The sequence below is a fragment of the Talpa occidentalis genome, unplaced genomic scaffold (genome assembly GCF_014898055.3).
Source record: "Talpa occidentalis isolate TD23 unplaced genomic scaffold, MPIMG_talOcc4v2.1 talOcc4.11, whole genome shotgun sequence".
Taxonomy (NCBI): Eukaryota; Metazoa; Chordata; class Mammalia; order Eulipotyphla; family Talpidae; genus Talpa; species Talpa occidentalis.
The window spans coordinates 67,236,261-67,254,893 of record NW_023601104.1 but is presented as its reverse complement, the minus strand read 5'-3'; the positions used below and the strand labels follow the sequence as shown (position 1 = coordinate 67,254,893).

Here is an 18,633-nt window from a genome sequence, read left to right as displayed (position 1 = left end):
TAAAGAAACAGAGCTCTTAAACTTACTAGTCCTTTCTGATATTTCTTCATTTCTACTGAAAGCATCATTTTTCTCAGTCTCAAAATTTTGAAATTGTCCTGACTTCTGCCTAGGTAGGTATACTCTTGCCTACCTTCTCACGAACTCAAGTGAATCACCAATTTTTCCAATTATTTCATCACAATTGCAGGAACAAGTCACAGAATTACAGAGGCAAGGGGACTCCCATAAGCCATCTATTTCAATTCCCTACTTTTACAGATGAAGAAAACTGAGAACCAAGAGGTAAAAGGATTTACTTGATCAAAGTCCCAAAATAGAAAGTGGCAGATTTAGGGCCTGATTCCTAGACATCTTCCCCCAACCTTGGTTTTCTCTCTTAGACACTCTCCCCCTCTGTACTTCTTCCTCTTTAGTAAGAAACTTCATCACCTATTGCCAACTGTTTCATTATTCCAGTTTTACTTCCTTAAAAACTTTCCACAGATAACGCTCCACCATTCAAAAATCTAAAATTATTCCTTATAGACAACTGAATAGGCTTATTTCTTCTGCTGGCTTTCCAAAAACACTACACACACACATACATAAATACATATATATGGTATATACACTTTGTTACTTCACAAAACAATCTCTCCTAGGAATCACGCCATTCCTCACTGACAACAAGACACCTCTCCCACAGCTGGCTCCATGATTTTCCTCACTGTTCTCTCAACTTTCATCTAACTAACTTACTATTTTCCTCCTTCTTTAAGATCCTATGCAAAGTCTTAACTTTTTCAATAAGTTTATCCTTATAACACTTCCACTTGATCTCTATCTTCATTCATTCGTTTTGGCATTTACTGTGTATACCGTACAACTGAAACTTGATAATTAGCTATCCTATCTAGGTTTAGAACAGTTTAACATGTTGAATGCAGAGCTCCGTCCTAAGAGTTCTAACCTCTTATTCCTTCATATATATACATACTCTCACCCTTACTTAGCACTACAGATAAGCAACCTTTGGAGGGTGGTTTGAGAGACATCTTTACACCAAATAGCAACTAACAAAAAAGAACTAAGCAGATAGCAGGTGCTCAGTACATTTTTAACTGACTTGAGTAGTACACTAAGAAAATATAATTTAATTACTTCCTATCTTTCAGTATTCCTGCCCAAAGTCTCAATGTGACTCATCCTTTAAGATTTCTCATTCAACATTAATTCAACACCCACCCATCTTCTTTATAGCATTTTAAATTTTAGTTTTTCTAATTATCAAATTAATAAATGCCTAATATAGCAAATATAATTTCTAAATATTAAAAAAATGGAAAAATACACATACTTTTCCCATTTGGAGGAGATAATTTCCATCTAGCCATTTTTAGAATCTTTTTCTTTATTTCTAAATCCTCTGATTCTGACATCCCTATAATTTGCTAAAATTGTTCTCACCAAGGCCACTAATAATAATTCTTGCTCAATTCAAAGGACTATTCTCATTCTTTATTTTTCTTTACCCCTAAACAGTACATCGAAAACCTCATTTCCACATTTCTCTGGACTTTATTAACACCATACTCCCCTACACTTTGGATAAACTTTCTTGGTAGCATTTAGAAGTTAGCTTGCTTTCTTTATAGGCTTGGTTTAAAGGCTTGGTTTTCTCAGAGTCCTAGCCTCCTCTGTCTCTTCACTCTCACATTCTCACTCATCACTTCAACGACTTTCAGAAGTTTAGACTACCATCTACACACTGATAACTTCTACATCTGGATTTCTAACTTAGACCTCATTAGTGAATTTGACCTTTATATTCAATGTCTTATATTCAATGTCCTTTAGGCACCTAAAGCCCCTGACATGTCCAAAGTGAAATTTATTCCCACAAGGATCCTGTTTCAAGGATTCCCTTTCTCAAGGAATACTACTAATGTCTATGCATTTATACAAGACAAAAATCTGGAACGAACCCTCAGCTCTTTCCTACTCTCACATATAATCATTCACTTTTGTCAATTCTATCTCAAAATCATCTTCCCAATCTGTCTAAGTCCTCTCCAGTTCAGCATAATTCCCATTCTCTCTCTGCCAATACCCAGTAATCAGGCCTAATCTAATTCATCTCAAAGAGATCTAAGAAAAACTGTAGCCAATTGGTTTCCTGGATCATAGTGCAACTTTCTTCCAATACATTTTTTGATACTGCTACCTAAGTGAACTTCCTAAGAAATATACATCATTTTTTAAAACTTTTAAATGATTTGCCATTTCTCTTAAATTTCAAAACACCTATAAAGGAGTTCATAACTCAGCCAACTGCTTACCACTCCAGCCACATATTAAGACATTTTTCCTCTGTTCTAGACATTCTGGTCTGATTCTTCATTCCTCAAAAACTCCAGTCTATTATTTTTATTACTATAGCTTTAGACAACATTATACTATCAAATAGAGCAGATTCTTCCTTATTTCATTTTTGTTTTCCCAAAGTTAGCTTTCTCAACTGCATAACAGCAGGTACATATATTCTCAACTGTTGTCCTTTTGGATAAATTTTAGAATCCCTTTGCCAACTGTCACCCACCATTCTCACTAAAAAAAAAAAAAAAAAAAAAAAATACAAGTAACACAGCATTAAAATCTACCCTTGATGTATACTTACAAATTCCAAGACACAATTTGCCATCCAAATGCCTCTCTTAAGCAGTATATAACATATTAGGAATTGTAGGTTGAACAAATGTTAAAAGGAAAAAAAAACCATAACAGAGTCAATCAACCACCTGTGAAACTCTGGTTGGCTGAGATCACACCTTTGTTGTTTAGTGATAGTATTTGTTTTCTTTAGTCCAGAGCATAATATTATACAATGGATAACTGCAGGTTATATTTTTATCTTAATCATATTACTTAAAATACTGGTTTTACATCCACAAAAGTAATATAAAATTTCCTCTTTGAATGAAATGAGACATCAAAAGCAAGTGAAAATGTCTTGCTATATTCTAAGGAGCCTTCCAGGAGGATCTGGCTCAGGAGTAGAATAAATTCAGCCTAAGAATATATATTTCATTCTATCCCCACAAAGGGAAAAATTGTTTCTCAAGCAAAAGATGTATTCTTGCATGTTTATCATGGTGCTGCTGTCAGGACTGGTTTTGGATTTTATTGGTATTCAAGATAAAGTTAGGAGGAAGCATCTGAGTGGAGCAGTAGCCTTCACTCTGTCCAGGGCTAAGCTTATCCTTTTCACAAACATCAAGCAGGAAAAAGTCTGTCATTTCACAGTAAATAATAAGTATTATGTATTTGTAACTATCTGGCCACTGCTGTTAGTAGAGAGAACTGATTAAGAAAAACGACTCTAAAGGCAACTGTCTAGGTTTGAATCCCAACCAGTGACTATCGACTAAATGACTACTGAAAAAACAATCTATCACTCTCTCTATGCCTCAAATTCCTCATCTATAAAATGGGGACTCTGGAATAATGGAATCTTCTTTAATGGACTTTGTATTAAATGAGTTAATGCACATAAACTGCTTAGAACAGGATCTCTTCTATTATAATAGTTAACAGCTATTGAATATTTTAATATGTATCTAGCACCATACAAAATGGTTTATTGATATCATCACACTATATTTCACACATTGAAAAATAAGTTTCTCCTATGTCCAAAGTAAAAATGAAACTGATTTTAGAGAACCATATAGAAACACATCTATTTTCTATAAATGAAACTTACTTTTGCTTCAAAACTGCTCTGAGAGGATCTTTCTGTCCCATGGTATACTGAGAAATAAATATGTCATTTGCTGCAAAATCAAGACAAAACAATATATTTCAAATTCCTGAAAATGTACTAAATTTTAATAAGCTACTCAAAAAAACATTTTAAACTAAAAGAATGTTTTAGGAATTCAGCAATAGGATTTCCCAATAAAAAAGGCAACAAATTATAGACTAATAAAGAACTGTAACTCTAGACCCAAGGGGGAAAATTATATCAAAAACAGCTGGGACCAAACTGGAGCCTTTTCCTCAAACTTAAAAAATAACTTCTTAGGTTAAATAAAACCAACTACTTAAAGATGTCATTAACTGGACCTCCGCTGGTGGTGCAGCGGTTGAGCACTGGGCTGTGAAGCTGCCCACAGCCTCTGCAGCACTGGTTCGATCCCCGGGCACTGGCAAGGGTACCACATGGCACGCAGACCTCTCCTGCCAAACCTGCTGCTCCCCTCAGCAGTGTGTTTCATAGGTCTGCCTATTCTGTTCCCCGCTCTGGCTCTGGTGAATTCTCTTACCCTCCCATGCTTCTGAATGTACCCAGTGCTTGTATAAATAAATAAATAAATCCTTAAAAAAAAAAAAAGATGTCATTAACTAAAATTTTTCAAAGCATATTTTTATCTATTATTTTGCCAAAGAGTATTCAAAATTAATAAATTGATATCTAATAGCAAACCTGTACAATAGATTGGTAAAATAAAATTACCTTTACCATTTCTTAACTTTGGAGATTCCATTAACAATTAGTGTTAATAGAAGGAATATTAGTTTGGAAGGAAGAACTAATTAAAAATTAAAATAAGAAGGGAAGGGGAGGCCTCCCTGGTGGCGCAGGGGGTTAAGATGCACCCTATGAAGCTGTCCGCAGCCTTTGCAGCATGAGCTCGATTCCGGCCAGGGAGCAATCCACATGGCGCAGCAGACCTCTCCTGACTCGCCCACTGCTCCCCTCAGCAGTGTACTTCGGTTAATCTGCCTGTTCTGTTCCCTACTCTGTCTCTGGTGAATCCTCTCACCCCCCACACTTCTGGCCTGTACCCCAGCTCTTGTATGCATAAATAAATAAATCTTAAAAAAAAAAAAAGGGAAGGGACCCAATGGACTATCATAGCAAAGGATTATTGGTGATGGGCATGGTGTGATAACATACATAGGTGTGAAACTATACCCTTAAAACATAAACAGCGTTGTCAACCAATAAACATAATTAAAAAAAAAACTGAAGCTATTTTAAGAATGTCTAAAATTAATGAATGTAACAAAAATTTTAAATTCTACCCTTACAAAGAAAATTCTAATAAGTTACAAGACAGAGGAATCATGAAATCATGCTAAGTGAAATAACTCAATAAAAAAGGACAAGTATTTGTATGATATACAGAGAAATTCATCGATGCAGAAAGCAGAATGGAGGTTGCCAGGGGCTAGAGGGAGAGGGGGATGGAGAGTTAATGTTTAATGAGCACAGAGGTTTCAGCTGGAAAAGACAGAAAAGTTCTGAAGATGGACGGTGATGATGGCTGCACAATATAAATGTACCTAATGTGGAACTAAACACTTAAAGATGATAAATTCTTATGTATAGTTTAGATTTTATGTGTAGTTAGATTAGAATAAAATGTAATATATATTTTAACACAATAAAAAAAACCTCAAGTATATCCTTTCACCTTTATGTCTGTTGCTCTCTTCCATTTTATCCAAAGGCAACCTTTGCACTGCAACATCTTTGGAAAAATCCTTTGGGATATGAAAGAAATGAAAGGCTTAATAAATTTTTTTAACTTAATTTTATATATTTTTTACATCACTTTTCATTTTTGCACAATGTATGCATTTTCATCTTGGCTATTATTCCCCACACAATTCCCACCCCCCTTATTTTGACTCAACTCCCTCCTTCCCTCCTCACCTCCCCGCGTGTTTCTGGTTTATAGTTGCTTGTTGATTTTGATTTTTACTTTATTATAATTAGTCTTTTTCCTGGTCTCTTATCGGCTTAATAAATTTCATGATTTATTACTGATTAAGTACCATTTACTAGCTATGTGACTACTATGTTCCAGTAGGGCAGGATTACATGCTTTATAGACTTAATTTCTGGGACCACCAAAAAGCTTAGGTACCCTGAGGCTACTCAAGAATTTGAGTGAGAAATGAGCTAACAGACAAGTGAATGAATGAGTACATGAATAAACAAGCAATTGTAGCCCTGAAATTCAGACTCAAATCCAGATTTGCCACTTCTAGCAGAGCAAGTCATGAAACATCTCAAATGCTACAGCTAAATGTGAAAATATGACTGAGTCAAATGGAGTACAAGAGGATTGTCAAATGGCACAATAGCAGAAATTAATCACAGTACTCTTTGTCACCGAACTCGTAACATAGTCTCAGAAGGCTTCTCTAAATAGGTGACACCTCTTGGCAAATAGCTTTCTGCTCACATGTATAATCCTAGACTTCAGCTCTAAGATTCTATTCAGTGCTGACACCCTAACTTTCTAAATACTAGATTTATTCAACAATGTTCTTCACCTGCTTGAGACATACCTTTTCTCTTTTTCTGCTAAATTAGAAAAGGGAAAAGAAAAAAATCATAAAAGAAAACTGATCCGAAGTGCTGGCTGACAACAGGCATTAAGTTCCAAAAAACAGCTAATGAGATTACCAATACTATAGAATGCATTTGGGAAAGTAATATGAAGAAATCAGCAAGAATCAATACAAATCACTAAGGAAAAAAACATCGCACATAAATATGTCACTTGCAGGGCCTCCCTGATGGCACAAGGGGTTAAGAGGCAACCTATGAAGCTATCCACAGCCACTGCAGCATGAGTTCGATCCCCGCCCAGGGAGCTACCCACATAGCATAGCAGACCTCTCCTAAATCGCATGCTGCTCCCCTCAGCAGTGTATTTCAGCCATTCTGCCTGTTCTGTTCCCCACTCTGTCTCTGGTGAATGCTCTCACCACACCCCCCTCAACACTTTTGGCCTATACCCCAGTTCTTCTATGCATAAATAAATCTTTAAAAAATAAATAAATATGTCACTTGCAAAAGAACACACATTTATAACCATATACATGAAAAAAGTTTCTGCTTCACTAGTAGTAAAATGAAAAGTAAAACAACCTGTTGAATCTGCAAAGATTTCTTGTTTAATACTTCAATAGTGACAGGGCCTCCCCAGTGGCACAGCAGTTGAGCGCTGGGTTGCGAAGCTGCCTGCAGCCTCTGCAGCACCGGTTCAACCCCCGGCTGCTCCCCAGCCACCGGAGGAGGGTCCCACATGGCGCCAGACCTCTCCTGTGGCCTGCTACTCCCCTCAGCAGTGTACTTTAGTCTGCCTGTTCTGCTCCCTGCTCTGGCTCTGGTGAATTCTCTCACCCTCCCGTGCTTCTGACTGTACCCAGTGCTTGTATAAATAAATAAAAATAAATCTTAAAAAAAAAAAAAGCAAACATTGTACAAAAATGAACAATGATGTAAAATATATATAAATAAATAATTTTTAAAAATACCTCAATAGTGATAAAGATGGGGGGGGTGGAATTCCACTAATTCCACTTTTAGTTAAACTGAAAGTCTTAAACCTTGTTAAACTGAAAGTCTTATTGTATGACCAAAACATATATTTTTAATCATATATTTTCAGCATTATAAATAAAATGGTTAATTGACAATTTCATTTTGCTTCTTAGAGACCCTGCCAAAAAAAAGTCAGACATACAAAAACTTTATAATAGTTTGAATGATATAAAATCACGCCTCACTTTTTTTTATTATGTTTTTATAGTTCCTTTTCCACTTACTTAACATGTTAAGTCTCTAGAAAACTCTTTATAACAAAGCTCTTTTCAAGTACAGTATTTCAGCGGTCATTAACTTACTGATGGGCTTTTTCCCCACTATTTAAACCTTTAAATATTTCAAACACTGTTCAAAACATGTATCTTGGTTAAGTGAAATTCAAATAAAAACAAGTCCTGTTGTTAAATGAACGATTTCGGACATATTATTTGAAAGTACTGAAAATTTTAACATGAGCATAATTAAGAATCCCTTTGCTTACACTTTCTGGTACAGTGGAATTTTCTAATGGAGGCTGATAATTCCTCGCAGAAGTTAAGTCTGATGAACCTAACAAAACAAAGGAGTTAATTTAAGTGATTTTTAAATCAGAAATTGTACGGGCAATGCATGATTCAAGAATTACAAATTCCATATTAATGTGAGACCTACACTGGAAGCCACTTTTCATAGAAAAATCTTAAAATGTAGCTAAATATGTCCCACTGAAGGTTTTTACAGTTAATAAGGGTCAGTACTCAAAATCAAGTGAGATGATTAAAAATGTTTTAAAATATTTCAATACACTGCTGGATTGGTTTCGAAAGGTCTTACAACACTAATTTACCTATTTCCGCGCCCCTAACAGTCTCCAGGAGCTACACCGAAAACAGTCCCTAATAAATACAAAGGGTACTTTAAGTCAAGTCATGAGCTCTGGGTAGAACTATTTGCCAACAATAAAATACATATATGATATTAAAAAGTAACAACAGCAGGACTAAGTTGTGCTGTACCTCTCTAAAAGCAGCACTGTAAAGCATTTTGTTGTTGTTGTTTTGGCATATATGTTCATTAACTTGATCCTCACAACTTACCAGTGAAGTGGGTAAAGCATATGCTATCTTCATTTTCACTATGTTCCAGACAGGTTAAGTGAACTGGAACACAGAAGTGTTTTTCTACTATGCCAAACTGGACAGCACTACGCAAACAGAAGGTGGAGCATTTCGTTAAAAGCCCTACTAGTGGGGAAAAATTAGTGCATAATACAAGTTAACTGTGTTTATCACACATATGAACAAGAACAAAGCAAATCTAAATGTTTCATTCATTACACTTATTTGCTATTATTCGATGCAGACTGTACGTGCGTGGCCATTTTTCCAGAGAAATGAGCCAGTTTTCAAATTCCTGCATAAATTAGACATTTCTTACGTTTGGGAATGTAAACAGTGAATGTCCTCTAAAGTTTGAAACACAAAAGGAAATTATAATTTACAAAAATGAGAACTGGTTGAAAAACTATTTGTAAGCACATACCACGTAACGTTCCATTCAAGTTAGTCCCCGTTCTAACAGGAAGACGTTTATTTGCAGACAACGCTGGAGGAACACAGGACAACTCATCTTTCAGCAAAGCCAAATTAGCTCCCCGATTTGGAGTCACTACCTCACGAAGTCTCCTCGCTGGTATTTTAACCTTTTTTTTCTTTCCCGGGCTAAATCCAGAGTCTTTCATAGTACTGGTAACAAAACTAGTCCCACAGTTCTGAACAGAACTTTCTTCGGGGTCCATAAAACTTCAGAACATCATTTTCACCGCTTTGAAAACTTGTGGGGCTGGGGAGAGGTGCGGAGAAGCGGAGCCGCGAAGAAGGATGAGAAAGACAATGTGAATTTCAAGTGATTTTGAAACGCGCAGTCACCTACTTTTAAATAAAAACAATGTCTAAAGTGATCCACAAAGTTAGACTTTTCCACTTGGTATTAAATCTTTAACCTAGGACTAGAGACCTCTAAACCATCATATTTACCGATTTATCCCATTCGCTCTATTAATGTAACTTGCCAGGGAATCTGAAAATGAGGCTGACAAGAGAATAGCCGCCAAACAATGATGAACCACAACACCGACTTCTCAACCCAGGGGCCGGCAGCACAAAATCAAACGGGTGTGGGAGCGGATTTGTGGAGAAGAGGGAGTCAAGCAGGTAAAACCAAGATGCTAATTTCTTTAAATCACCCCATAACAAGCGTAATAGCTTTCCTAGGGCACAGAGGCTCACACACCCCTCCTGTTGCAACCACACGAAACCTAGAGTCACCTCTCCGCGCCTCCACGACGCTCGGCAACCGCCCGGCACAGGTCTCACCTGACGCCAGCTTCAGCGGCCCGCGGGGCGACGCCCGCTTCCTTTCAGCCCGCCCTTGAGAAGCAACACGCATGCGCGCCAAGGAACGCGTCCAAAGCGTCCAACCAAAGAGCGAAGCGCTCCCCGGTCCCCTTCCATTTCCCTCCGGGTGGAAACTAACTCCGAACACGAAATGTTCCTAACAGCTGTAAATTTTTTTAAAGGAGTACCTTGCCACAAAAAAAAAAAAAAAAAAAGAATTGACTAAATCCCGAAAGAGTCAACGAAGACCTGCGGCGCTCTTGACCTGACTCAAAGTACCCCTTGCGTTTCTTAGGGACTGTTTTCAGCGTCGCTCCTGGAGACCGTTAGGGACGCGGGAATAGGTAAATTAGTGTTATAAGTCCTCTCGACAGATTCCGCGTGATACAGGAGAAAAATTCAGAAATAGAGAACTTTGTTTAAGCATACGATCCAGCATTTAATTACCAGGATATTTTAGACTTCGTTGAGGATGACTGCTCTTCTCCTAGAAGCCACAGCTCCGTAACGAATCGGCGTCAAGGGTCTACCGGCTATTTGATATCGCCGCTCCCACGTGTTCTTTCCCATCCAGCGGCTGCGGCGCCCGCCCTGACCCCAGCCCTCCGCCCCTAGACTCGACTGGCAGCCTAGCCCCCCCAGCCTCGTACTGGTGTCGGATGCGAGAGCCTGTGCTGAAGTATGGTCTCTTTTTCTCTCCCTCAGAACCCCGGGTTCCCGGGCGGTGGGCGACAGGCGACTCTCCGGAGAGCTGGCTCTTGTCTCTCAAGGAGGCCGCCGCGTGCTTGGGGCTCTGGGGGTCTGTGGAGCCCGACTGCGCGGCCCCAGAGCGGGTTTAGAACCTGCCGGGGGAACGTGTGACAAGGGCGAAGGAGTTTGAGCCACCCTCATCCCGGGTTGGGTGAGTCGGGGTCTTGTTTTCGGACAGTGACACAGTTAGACTGTAAATCATCCACGCCATGACCTTGAGCAGACAGGCAAGAGACCCTCTCTCGACTGAATACCAGGACCAGCACCCCTTACTGGCTGGCGAGGGTCCCAGCCAGTACTACTTAGGCGTTTCTTTTTACGTTTACTAGAGGCTTTGAAACAGTTTAATCAACGTTAAAAAAAAAAAAAGTAAGCTGATGTAAAAACAAAATTAAAAAATTCGTTTTTACATCTCAGCTGTCTACTTTCATAGGAGATATCTAGAATTGAAAGGGAATTTAAGGACTCAACTTTGGAGAAGCTTTTAATTCTTTGCACCTTTATAAGTTTCTGTAATCATTTTTTATTTCAGTTCCATATCCCTCTTTATTAGACTTAGGTAGTAACTGTCCACAATTTGTTTAACAATGTAGGTGAATTAAAAGAATGACTGTCAGAGAATTAGGAATTGTAGATTATTTAACTCCCTTGTTTTCTAAGTAAACTTAGATGCCAAAGAAAAAGTGACCTTTCCCCTATAGTCTCTTAAGATGTTAATGTAGCACACATTAATATGACTCAAATAAAAGCATTGATTTGAGGATCTTACAACACTGTTAATATCAGAGCTGGTGATAAAATCCAATAGACTTGCTCCCTTCCAGTCAGTGCTCAGAAGCTTATCTTTAAGCTGGCAAGTCATTACAACTGAAAGCAGTTTGCGATAACCTTTCAAAAATATTTTTTGCTGATTAATAATGAGTTAGGGCTGTCAGTTAATCAGCCATAACCTCCTAAATCTGCTACAAATAATTTAAAGTAACGAACATATGGCAAAGACACAGATAGCTCCTGAACAAAAATCATGGCTCACAGATTTTTCTTTCTTTCATTTCTTCTTTGTTGGCAACACTTTTACTTACTTGCTTTCTCTTTCCCACTCTCATATCTATATATCCATATAGACTTTTTATTTTTTGCTCAACTATTTGCAAGTAACTTGCTGGTGTCATGAACTTTAACCCTAATTTCTTCATTATGATTCTCCTTGAAAACAATCTGTTACATGGCTGCAGTAAAATTATCCCACCTACAAAGATAACATTCACATTTCTCCAATTATCAAAAAAAAAATAAATCCAAAAAATTTTTTTCAATAAAAGATCCAAATTTCACGTTGTGTTTAGTTGTCACAATTCTTGAGACTTTTAATCAGAATATCCCTCCACCACTTTGACTTTAGCACTCTGGAAGGACTAATCAGTCATCTTACAAATTATCTCACAGTGTGAATTTTCCTAATTATTCCATGATTAGAATCAGATCAAACAATTTTGGCAAGAAATCCACATGGGTAATGCTCTGTTTTTGTTGTATTTGTGATGCTAGGTTTAATCATTTGGATAAGATGGTGACAGATCTTTCCAATATAAAGTGACAGGTGTTTTTTTGTGATAAATAACTTTTGAGGCCCTGAATATACCTTCTTCCCCAACAATCTGTCACCTAGTGAGTTATCATATACTCCTGCTCCTTATCTGAATCACAAGAGTACCAATTACCAGTACCAATCATGCAGGAACCAGGAGCAATTATGTGAAGGTGGTCAAATTGGAAAAGAATTAAAAATTGGGTTCCAGTCCTAATACAAATTGGCATAATTCTAAAAAAGAAATGGCGCCATCTCTCTGTAACCTATTGTTTGTTTTTGTGGGACCCTGCAGGTGGCCCGGGAATGAATGGAGCTGCAGAAGCTGCGGGCAGCCTTGCAGCCCAGAGCTCAACCGCTGTGCCACCAGGGGAGGCCCTGTTTGTTTTTTTAATATCCAGAAATTTCTGGTAATTGGTTGTCTTTGTGATAGTCAACTGAATATACCTAATACCTGGAATGAAATTCATATAACATATGCTTAAGAATTGTAACATCACAATAGATTGACAAATGAATTTAACTTACTGGAAAGGAAGAGGCTATTCAAAATAGTAATTTAGCCAAAAAAGCTTAACTTTCCTTAAATAGACTATTAGAACTTGAAGGGGCCTCAGCAGTCATTATAATCCCCTCATTTTTCAGATAAGAAATCAGGCCTTACTGGAGACATTCAAGCAAAGGTTGGACAACTACTTTTCCAGAACAGAAAAGAAACTCATGCATCAGAAAAGGTTTGAGCTTGATGATAAGATCTCCCTTTACTCAAGTTCCCTGGTTTTATGTGATATTTTGTTTGGCACAGAAATAACTAAGTATTGCTATAATTTGCAATAAACCAGGGGTTATAGAATTCCTTATCCCTTCCCTCCCTTTTCAGGTTTTAGGGATATAACCAGAAGGCGATTCCTCATTGGCTATTTGCCTTTACAATAATAAACATCTTCTGTAATATCTGGGAATTAGTACCAAATAAAAGGGCAACCGTTGCTGCTACCTATTCTTACTATCAGGTAGTTTGTTTGGATGTTACTGTTAGTCAGCATAACCTGGGATGAAATAACTGCAAAATAAGAACCCCAACTAGCCAGTATTTGAAAACCATTTATTGACTTAATTGTCTCCATTGTTTTCCAGGAGCAGCTACATAAAAGTATACCAAAATCTTGATATTTGATTACTGGGAAGCACTTTAGAGATTTAGGGCAGGTTTAAGAAATTGCTGTTAGTGAGTTCAGTTGTAGTTCTTGGAAGATATTTGAAATATATTATTGAATTATTCTAGAGAAAAGGTAGTTACAATGTTAACATAGTGGTCTGTACAAGAACTATTTCTCTTTTACTTTCCATATTCTCAAGAGATAGATTATATTACTCATAATTATGAACTTCAACTTTGTTTAAATATAATTGTGTTAAGAGCAGTTAAAAGACAATACCAAGATGATAGTTTTTAAGAAAATTCATGCCATTGCAAGTGGGGAGTTCGTCATCTGTTTCTTGTCAGACTTCCCATTTACCATCATTTGTCACTCAGTTATATACCAAAGGGGAGTGGGGTAGTGTTGTTACAAGCCTCTGAAACTTACAGAACATATAAAGATTTCCAACTTTCTGCCTTTCTGACCTCATCTTGAAAAAGTCATGTGAATTGTAACCTGAAGATATACAAGGATGGGAATAGGAAAAAGAATCAGATTTTAGCATTACAGTCAGCAAACACGTCAGTTTCTAATGTGTTGTAAGGAAATCAATTTTTTTTTTTTTTTTTGGTGCAAGCTGTAGAAAATTTAGTTTGCTCCATGTGCTTGGAGAATACGCATATTTCAACAATTCAAGAGGCTAGAGTCTGACAGATGATCTTTCGTGCTTTTATAGAGAAGACTGTTGGTAAACCACATGCCTTATGCATGTTTTATTACCCTTTTTTTAAAACTTAGTATCTATTTCCACAAAAGCTGACTTACCAGTTCTTTGATCTTTCCAGGCTGTTCTCTGAATGGGAAGCCAAAAGAATTCTAGTTATGATAAACTCAACATTTACCACATTGAGTTATTTTTGGCAAGAATTACAAAACCAGACAACTTCATTTCTTTCCTTTTTTACTCAACTTTTTATTTTGAGGTTACTGTGGATTCACATGCAGTTGTAAGAAAAATTACAGAAATCCCAGTTTTCAACAATGGTAACATCTTACAAAAGAATAGTAAAGTATCAAAACCAGATACTAGTATTGATACAGTTAAGATTCAGAACTCATCCATTACAAAAGTCTCTTATGTTGTCTCTACAGCAACATCTCTTTCCTCTTTTTCTCCCAGACTCTGTAACTCCTGCCAATCATTAATAATGTTTTCTTTCTGTAAGTTTTTCATTTCAAGAATGTTACATAAATGGAATCATATAGTATGTACCCTTTGGGATTGGCTATTTTTCACTAAGCATAATTCTCTAGAGATTTGTCCAAGCTGTTGCATGTATCAGTATTTCATTCCTTTTAATTGCTAAGTAGTATTCCATGGTGGGCCAATTTGTTTAACCAGTTATTCATAAAAGAACATCTAAGTTTCTAGTTTTTTACTGTTAAGAATAAAGTTTCTGTAAAATTCATGTACAGATTTTTGTGTGACATGTTTTCATTTCTCTGTGATAAATGTCCAGGAATGCAATTGCTGGATCATATTAAATTAATACCAAACTACCAGAGTGTTTATACAGTTTTACATTAACTCAGCCATTCTGATAGGTGTAAATATTTTATCATTGCAGTTTCATTTTGTGTTTCCCTAATGGGTGATTCTGTACATCTTTATATGTGGTTATTTGCTATCTTTCTCTTTTTTGGTAAAATATCTTTTCATGTTTCTTGCCCATTTTCTAATTAGTTTGTATTTCTGTTGAGTTTCCAAATGCCTTTGTATTTGCTAGTTATTATTCTTTGTCAGATTTGTAGTTTGCTTTTGATGTTAAGGTCTATACTGCTTATCTCCCAAAGATTTTTTTCCTATTTTTCTTTTTTGATTTTTATTTATTTTTGCATAGAAGAACTGGGGTGTAGGTTAGAGATATGGGGTATGAGAGGATTCACCAGAGACAGAGTAGGGAGCAGAATAGGCAGATTTAGTTAAGGGAAACAATAGGCAAGACTGTAGAGATCTGTTGCTCTATGTGGGTTAGCTCCCTGGCCAGGAATCGAACTTAGGCCGTCGTGGTGGGCATTATCAGTGGTAGTGCTGAGACTTAACCCCTAGGCCACCAGGGAGGCCCATATTTTTGCTTTATTTATATACTGTCTTTGGTTTTGATATCAGGTTAATATTAAATTCATGGATAAATTGTTGGATTTACATATATAAAATTGTAGTTCTGTTATCCTTCTGATCCCTGAGAGTTTAATTATAGTTTCGATCTTGATAATTTATGACCTTGCAGAGGTTTGTCTGTTAAGATCCTTTCAAAGAACAGTTCTTTGTTTCATTGATTTTTGTCGGTTACTTTCCAGTTTTTATTTTCATTGATTTCAACTCTTTATTAAAGTTCTTTCTGCATGTTTTGCATTTAATTTGCTCTTTTCCTCAACGTGAGACTTAACTATTTTCTAATATATGTATTTATTGCTGTAAATTTCCCTCTTGGTACTAATTTAGCTGTGTCACCAGACCATTTGATACTGTATTTTCCATTTCATACAGTTCAGTATTTCTCCCTAAGACTTCCTCTTTGATTCAGGGATTATTTAGAAGTGTATTGTTTATTTTCCAAATGTTTTAGAGATTTTCCTGATTGTTCCATTGCTGGTTTCAAGTTTGATTCCATTGTGGTTGGAGAACACTCTATGTTATCAATTCTTTTACATTTGTTGAGGCTAGTTTGTGACCCAGGGTATGGTTTATATTGGTATGTGTTCCAAAACACTTGATAAAATTTTGTATTCTGTGGTGATACGTTAAATTGTCTATAACTATAGATTATATCCTGTTGGCTGATAGTTTTTTAATATCCTTTTAATTTTCTATCTAGTTGTATTATCAGTTGTTGAGAAAGGGATATGGATTTGTCTTTTTTTCCTTTCAGTTCTCAGTTTTCACTATACACATTTTGTAGTTCTCTTGTTTGGTACTTATGCATTCAGAGTTGCAATGTCTTCTTGGTAGGTTGATATTTTAATGTCCCTTTGTGTTTCTGGTAATTCTTTTGCTGTGAAGTCTACTTTGTCAAATATTAATATAGCCACTATTTTCTTTTGATTAATGTTTGCATGATATCTTTTTGCATCCTTTTTTCAACCTGCTCATATTGTTATATTTGAAGTGTTTTTCTTATAGACTGTGTGTGTATATACACTTTGTCAGGTTTTTTATTCCACTAGACCAATTTCCATCTTTTGGTTAATTAGACCATTTATATTTAATATAATTCTTATCAGTGGTTAAATTTGCTGTTTCAGTTTTCTTTTTCCTCTGGTTTTGTTCTTTTATTGCATTCTTGTGAATTATTTGAATATTTTTAGAATTCTATTTTATCTATATTCTTTTTTTAGTATATCTCCTTATGTATCTTTTTTAGTGATTCCTCTTACATGATATAGACATAGCTTACCACAGTCTAATGATGTCAGCATACTACCAGTTTCAGTGAATTATAGAAACGTTACCATCCTTTACCTTGCCCATTTATAACTTACGTTCAGAACCACTTTATTCACTTTTTATTGTTTTATCTTTCCTTTCCTTTGTATTGATGTCCCAAGACTCTTTTCTGTTTAGAACTTTTACCCTTCATTTAAGGTAGATTTGCTGGCCAACAACTTGATTTTTTTTTTTTCCCCATTTGAAAATGTCTTGATTTCTCCTTCATTCCTGAAGTATATTTTTGCTAGATGTGGATGACTGGGTTAACTAATGAGAAAGTTTTCAGCCTTTAGTTTTTCAGATGTTTGAGTATGATTTATCTTGACAGGGATTTGTGTTTGTGCTCTTTGGAAATCATTCAGCTTCTTACATCTGTAAGTTTGTATCTTTTGCTGAACTTGGGAAGTTTTCAGCCATTGTTTCTTCTAATGCTTTTATAGCCCTGCCCTTTTCTCTCCTTCCAAGACTCGATTGACAGAAATGTTGAATGTTTTGTTACAGTCTACAGGTTCTGGTACAGTCTTCATTGTTTTCATTCTCTTTTTCTCAGTTACATTGGAAAATTTTTTTTAATCTTCCAGTTCACTAATTCCTTCCTCTATTCTATCAAATCTGCTGCTGATTCTTTCCATTTAGTTTATTTAGGGTTTTGTATTGTTCAATTAGAATTTTCATCTGGTTCTTCTGGATTTTATTTTTCTGAAATTTTATTTTCTCATTTGTTTCAAGCATATTCATAATTGAAACATTTTCTGTAATGGTTGTTCTAAAATCTTTGTCAGATAATTCTAATAATTTTCATCTCAATATTTAACATCTATTGCCTTTTTTCAGTCAGTTTGATATCTTAGTATGATCAGTGGGTCTTTTTTTTTTTTTGTAAAAAAAAGTATTCATGTTGTATTATGAAATGCTAGATCTTATTTAAACCTTCTCTTCTATCTGATTCCTTTGACATTGCTCCAGGAAGTAGGCGGTGGGCCAACTCATTACTGCCAGGTAGGGGTAGAAGTCTAGATTTCTCACTCAAGCTAGTACAGAGAGAAGGGGTAGATAGATGAGAAGAGTTCTGGTTCTCCTCAGCCTCACTGATATTCTCTGGCTGAGACAACTAGAATACTTCGTTATTGCTTCTCACTAGAAGGGTGAGGGAAGGGTAACCTCATTATTGCCAACTGAGGTGGAAGTTCAAGCTCCCCATATAGTTTCCACTGACACTTCGATTGGGGTGGGGTGTGCCTCATTAATACCCAGCAAAGATGAAAATTCCTGCTTCTTAATCAGTTTTGTCTGGGAGTTGGAGTACCTCATTACAGCCCAATGAGAGTAGAAGTTTGGGCCCATAACCTGGCTTATGCTGTTGGTAGGGATGAGGGCCATAGTCTTTTCCATTACCTCAAGTTTTATAAAGTTTTTTCTAAAAATTTTGTTTCATTTCTTCAGCTCTAAATCTATAATATATGAGACATAAAAAAGAGAGAATTTACCACTATGTTGTTTCTTGGGTTTCAAGCCTTAGCCAGTATGTTTGCTTCTCCCCATGTTTCATAGTCTTACATTTATTTTTTTATATAATATCTAAGGTTTGTAGTTGTACTTTATAATGGGAATAGAGAGGGAAAAGCACATCTCCATCTTCTCAAAAGCATAAATCCTAAACAGTCTGTGTGATACACTTAAATAGAATGTTGTTTCCTCTAGTGGTAAGGTTGGCTAGTGTCATAACTAGCATAAGCCTTGGTACATTCAATAAATTTTTTGAAGGAATATTTAAAAATTAATTAAAATAATAACTACTGAGATCCAAAGTATAAAGTTCTGAAGTTAATATTAGAAGATAATATAACAATGAGGATTGAATTTCTAGCAGTTCAATAGTTGAGGGTATGGAATCAGTG

General features: G+C 36.3%; 2 protein-coding genes across 14 annotated transcripts in view; one reads left to right on the top strand and one right to left on the bottom strand.

Annotated features, from left to right (window-relative positions):
* The window catches only part of KIAA0586 (KIAA0586 ortholog), a 101,530-nt gene extending 91,711 nt beyond the window's left edge, over positions 1–9,819 (bottom strand). For 4 of the 7 annotated variants that reach the window (XM_037503422.2, XM_037503425.2, XM_037503424.2 and 1 more), the window contains exons 1-5: positions 9,697–9,818; positions 8,912–9,211; positions 7,872–7,939; positions 5,463–5,532; positions 3,746–3,815 (exon numbers count right to left, since the gene is read on the bottom strand). In XM_037503422.2, coding sequence (XP_037359319.1) covers positions 3,746–3,815; positions 5,463–5,532; positions 7,872–7,939; positions 8,912–9,167 — 464 coding nt within the window. In that variant the 5' untranslated portion in view covers positions 9,168–9,211; positions 9,697–9,818. Of the gene's footprint in view, positions 1–26; positions 231–3,745; positions 3,816–5,462; positions 5,533–7,871; positions 7,940–8,911; positions 9,212–9,696 lie in introns of those variants that run through there. The other 3 variants (XM_037503426.2, XM_037503423.2, XM_037503429.2) reach the window with 3 other exon arrangements.
* The window catches only part of TIMM9 (translocase of inner mitochondrial membrane 9), a 22,505-nt gene continuing 4,077 nt past the window's right edge, over positions 206–18,633 (top strand). Inside the window, exons 1-4 of one of the 7 annotated variants that reach the window (XM_037503433.2) lie at positions 206–285; positions 8,969–9,061; positions 9,444–9,582; positions 12,749–12,837. The gene's annotated coding sequence lies outside the window, so the exon portion shown is untranslated. The other 6 variants (XM_037503434.2, XM_054690733.1, XM_037503438.2 and 3 more) reach the window with 6 other exon arrangements.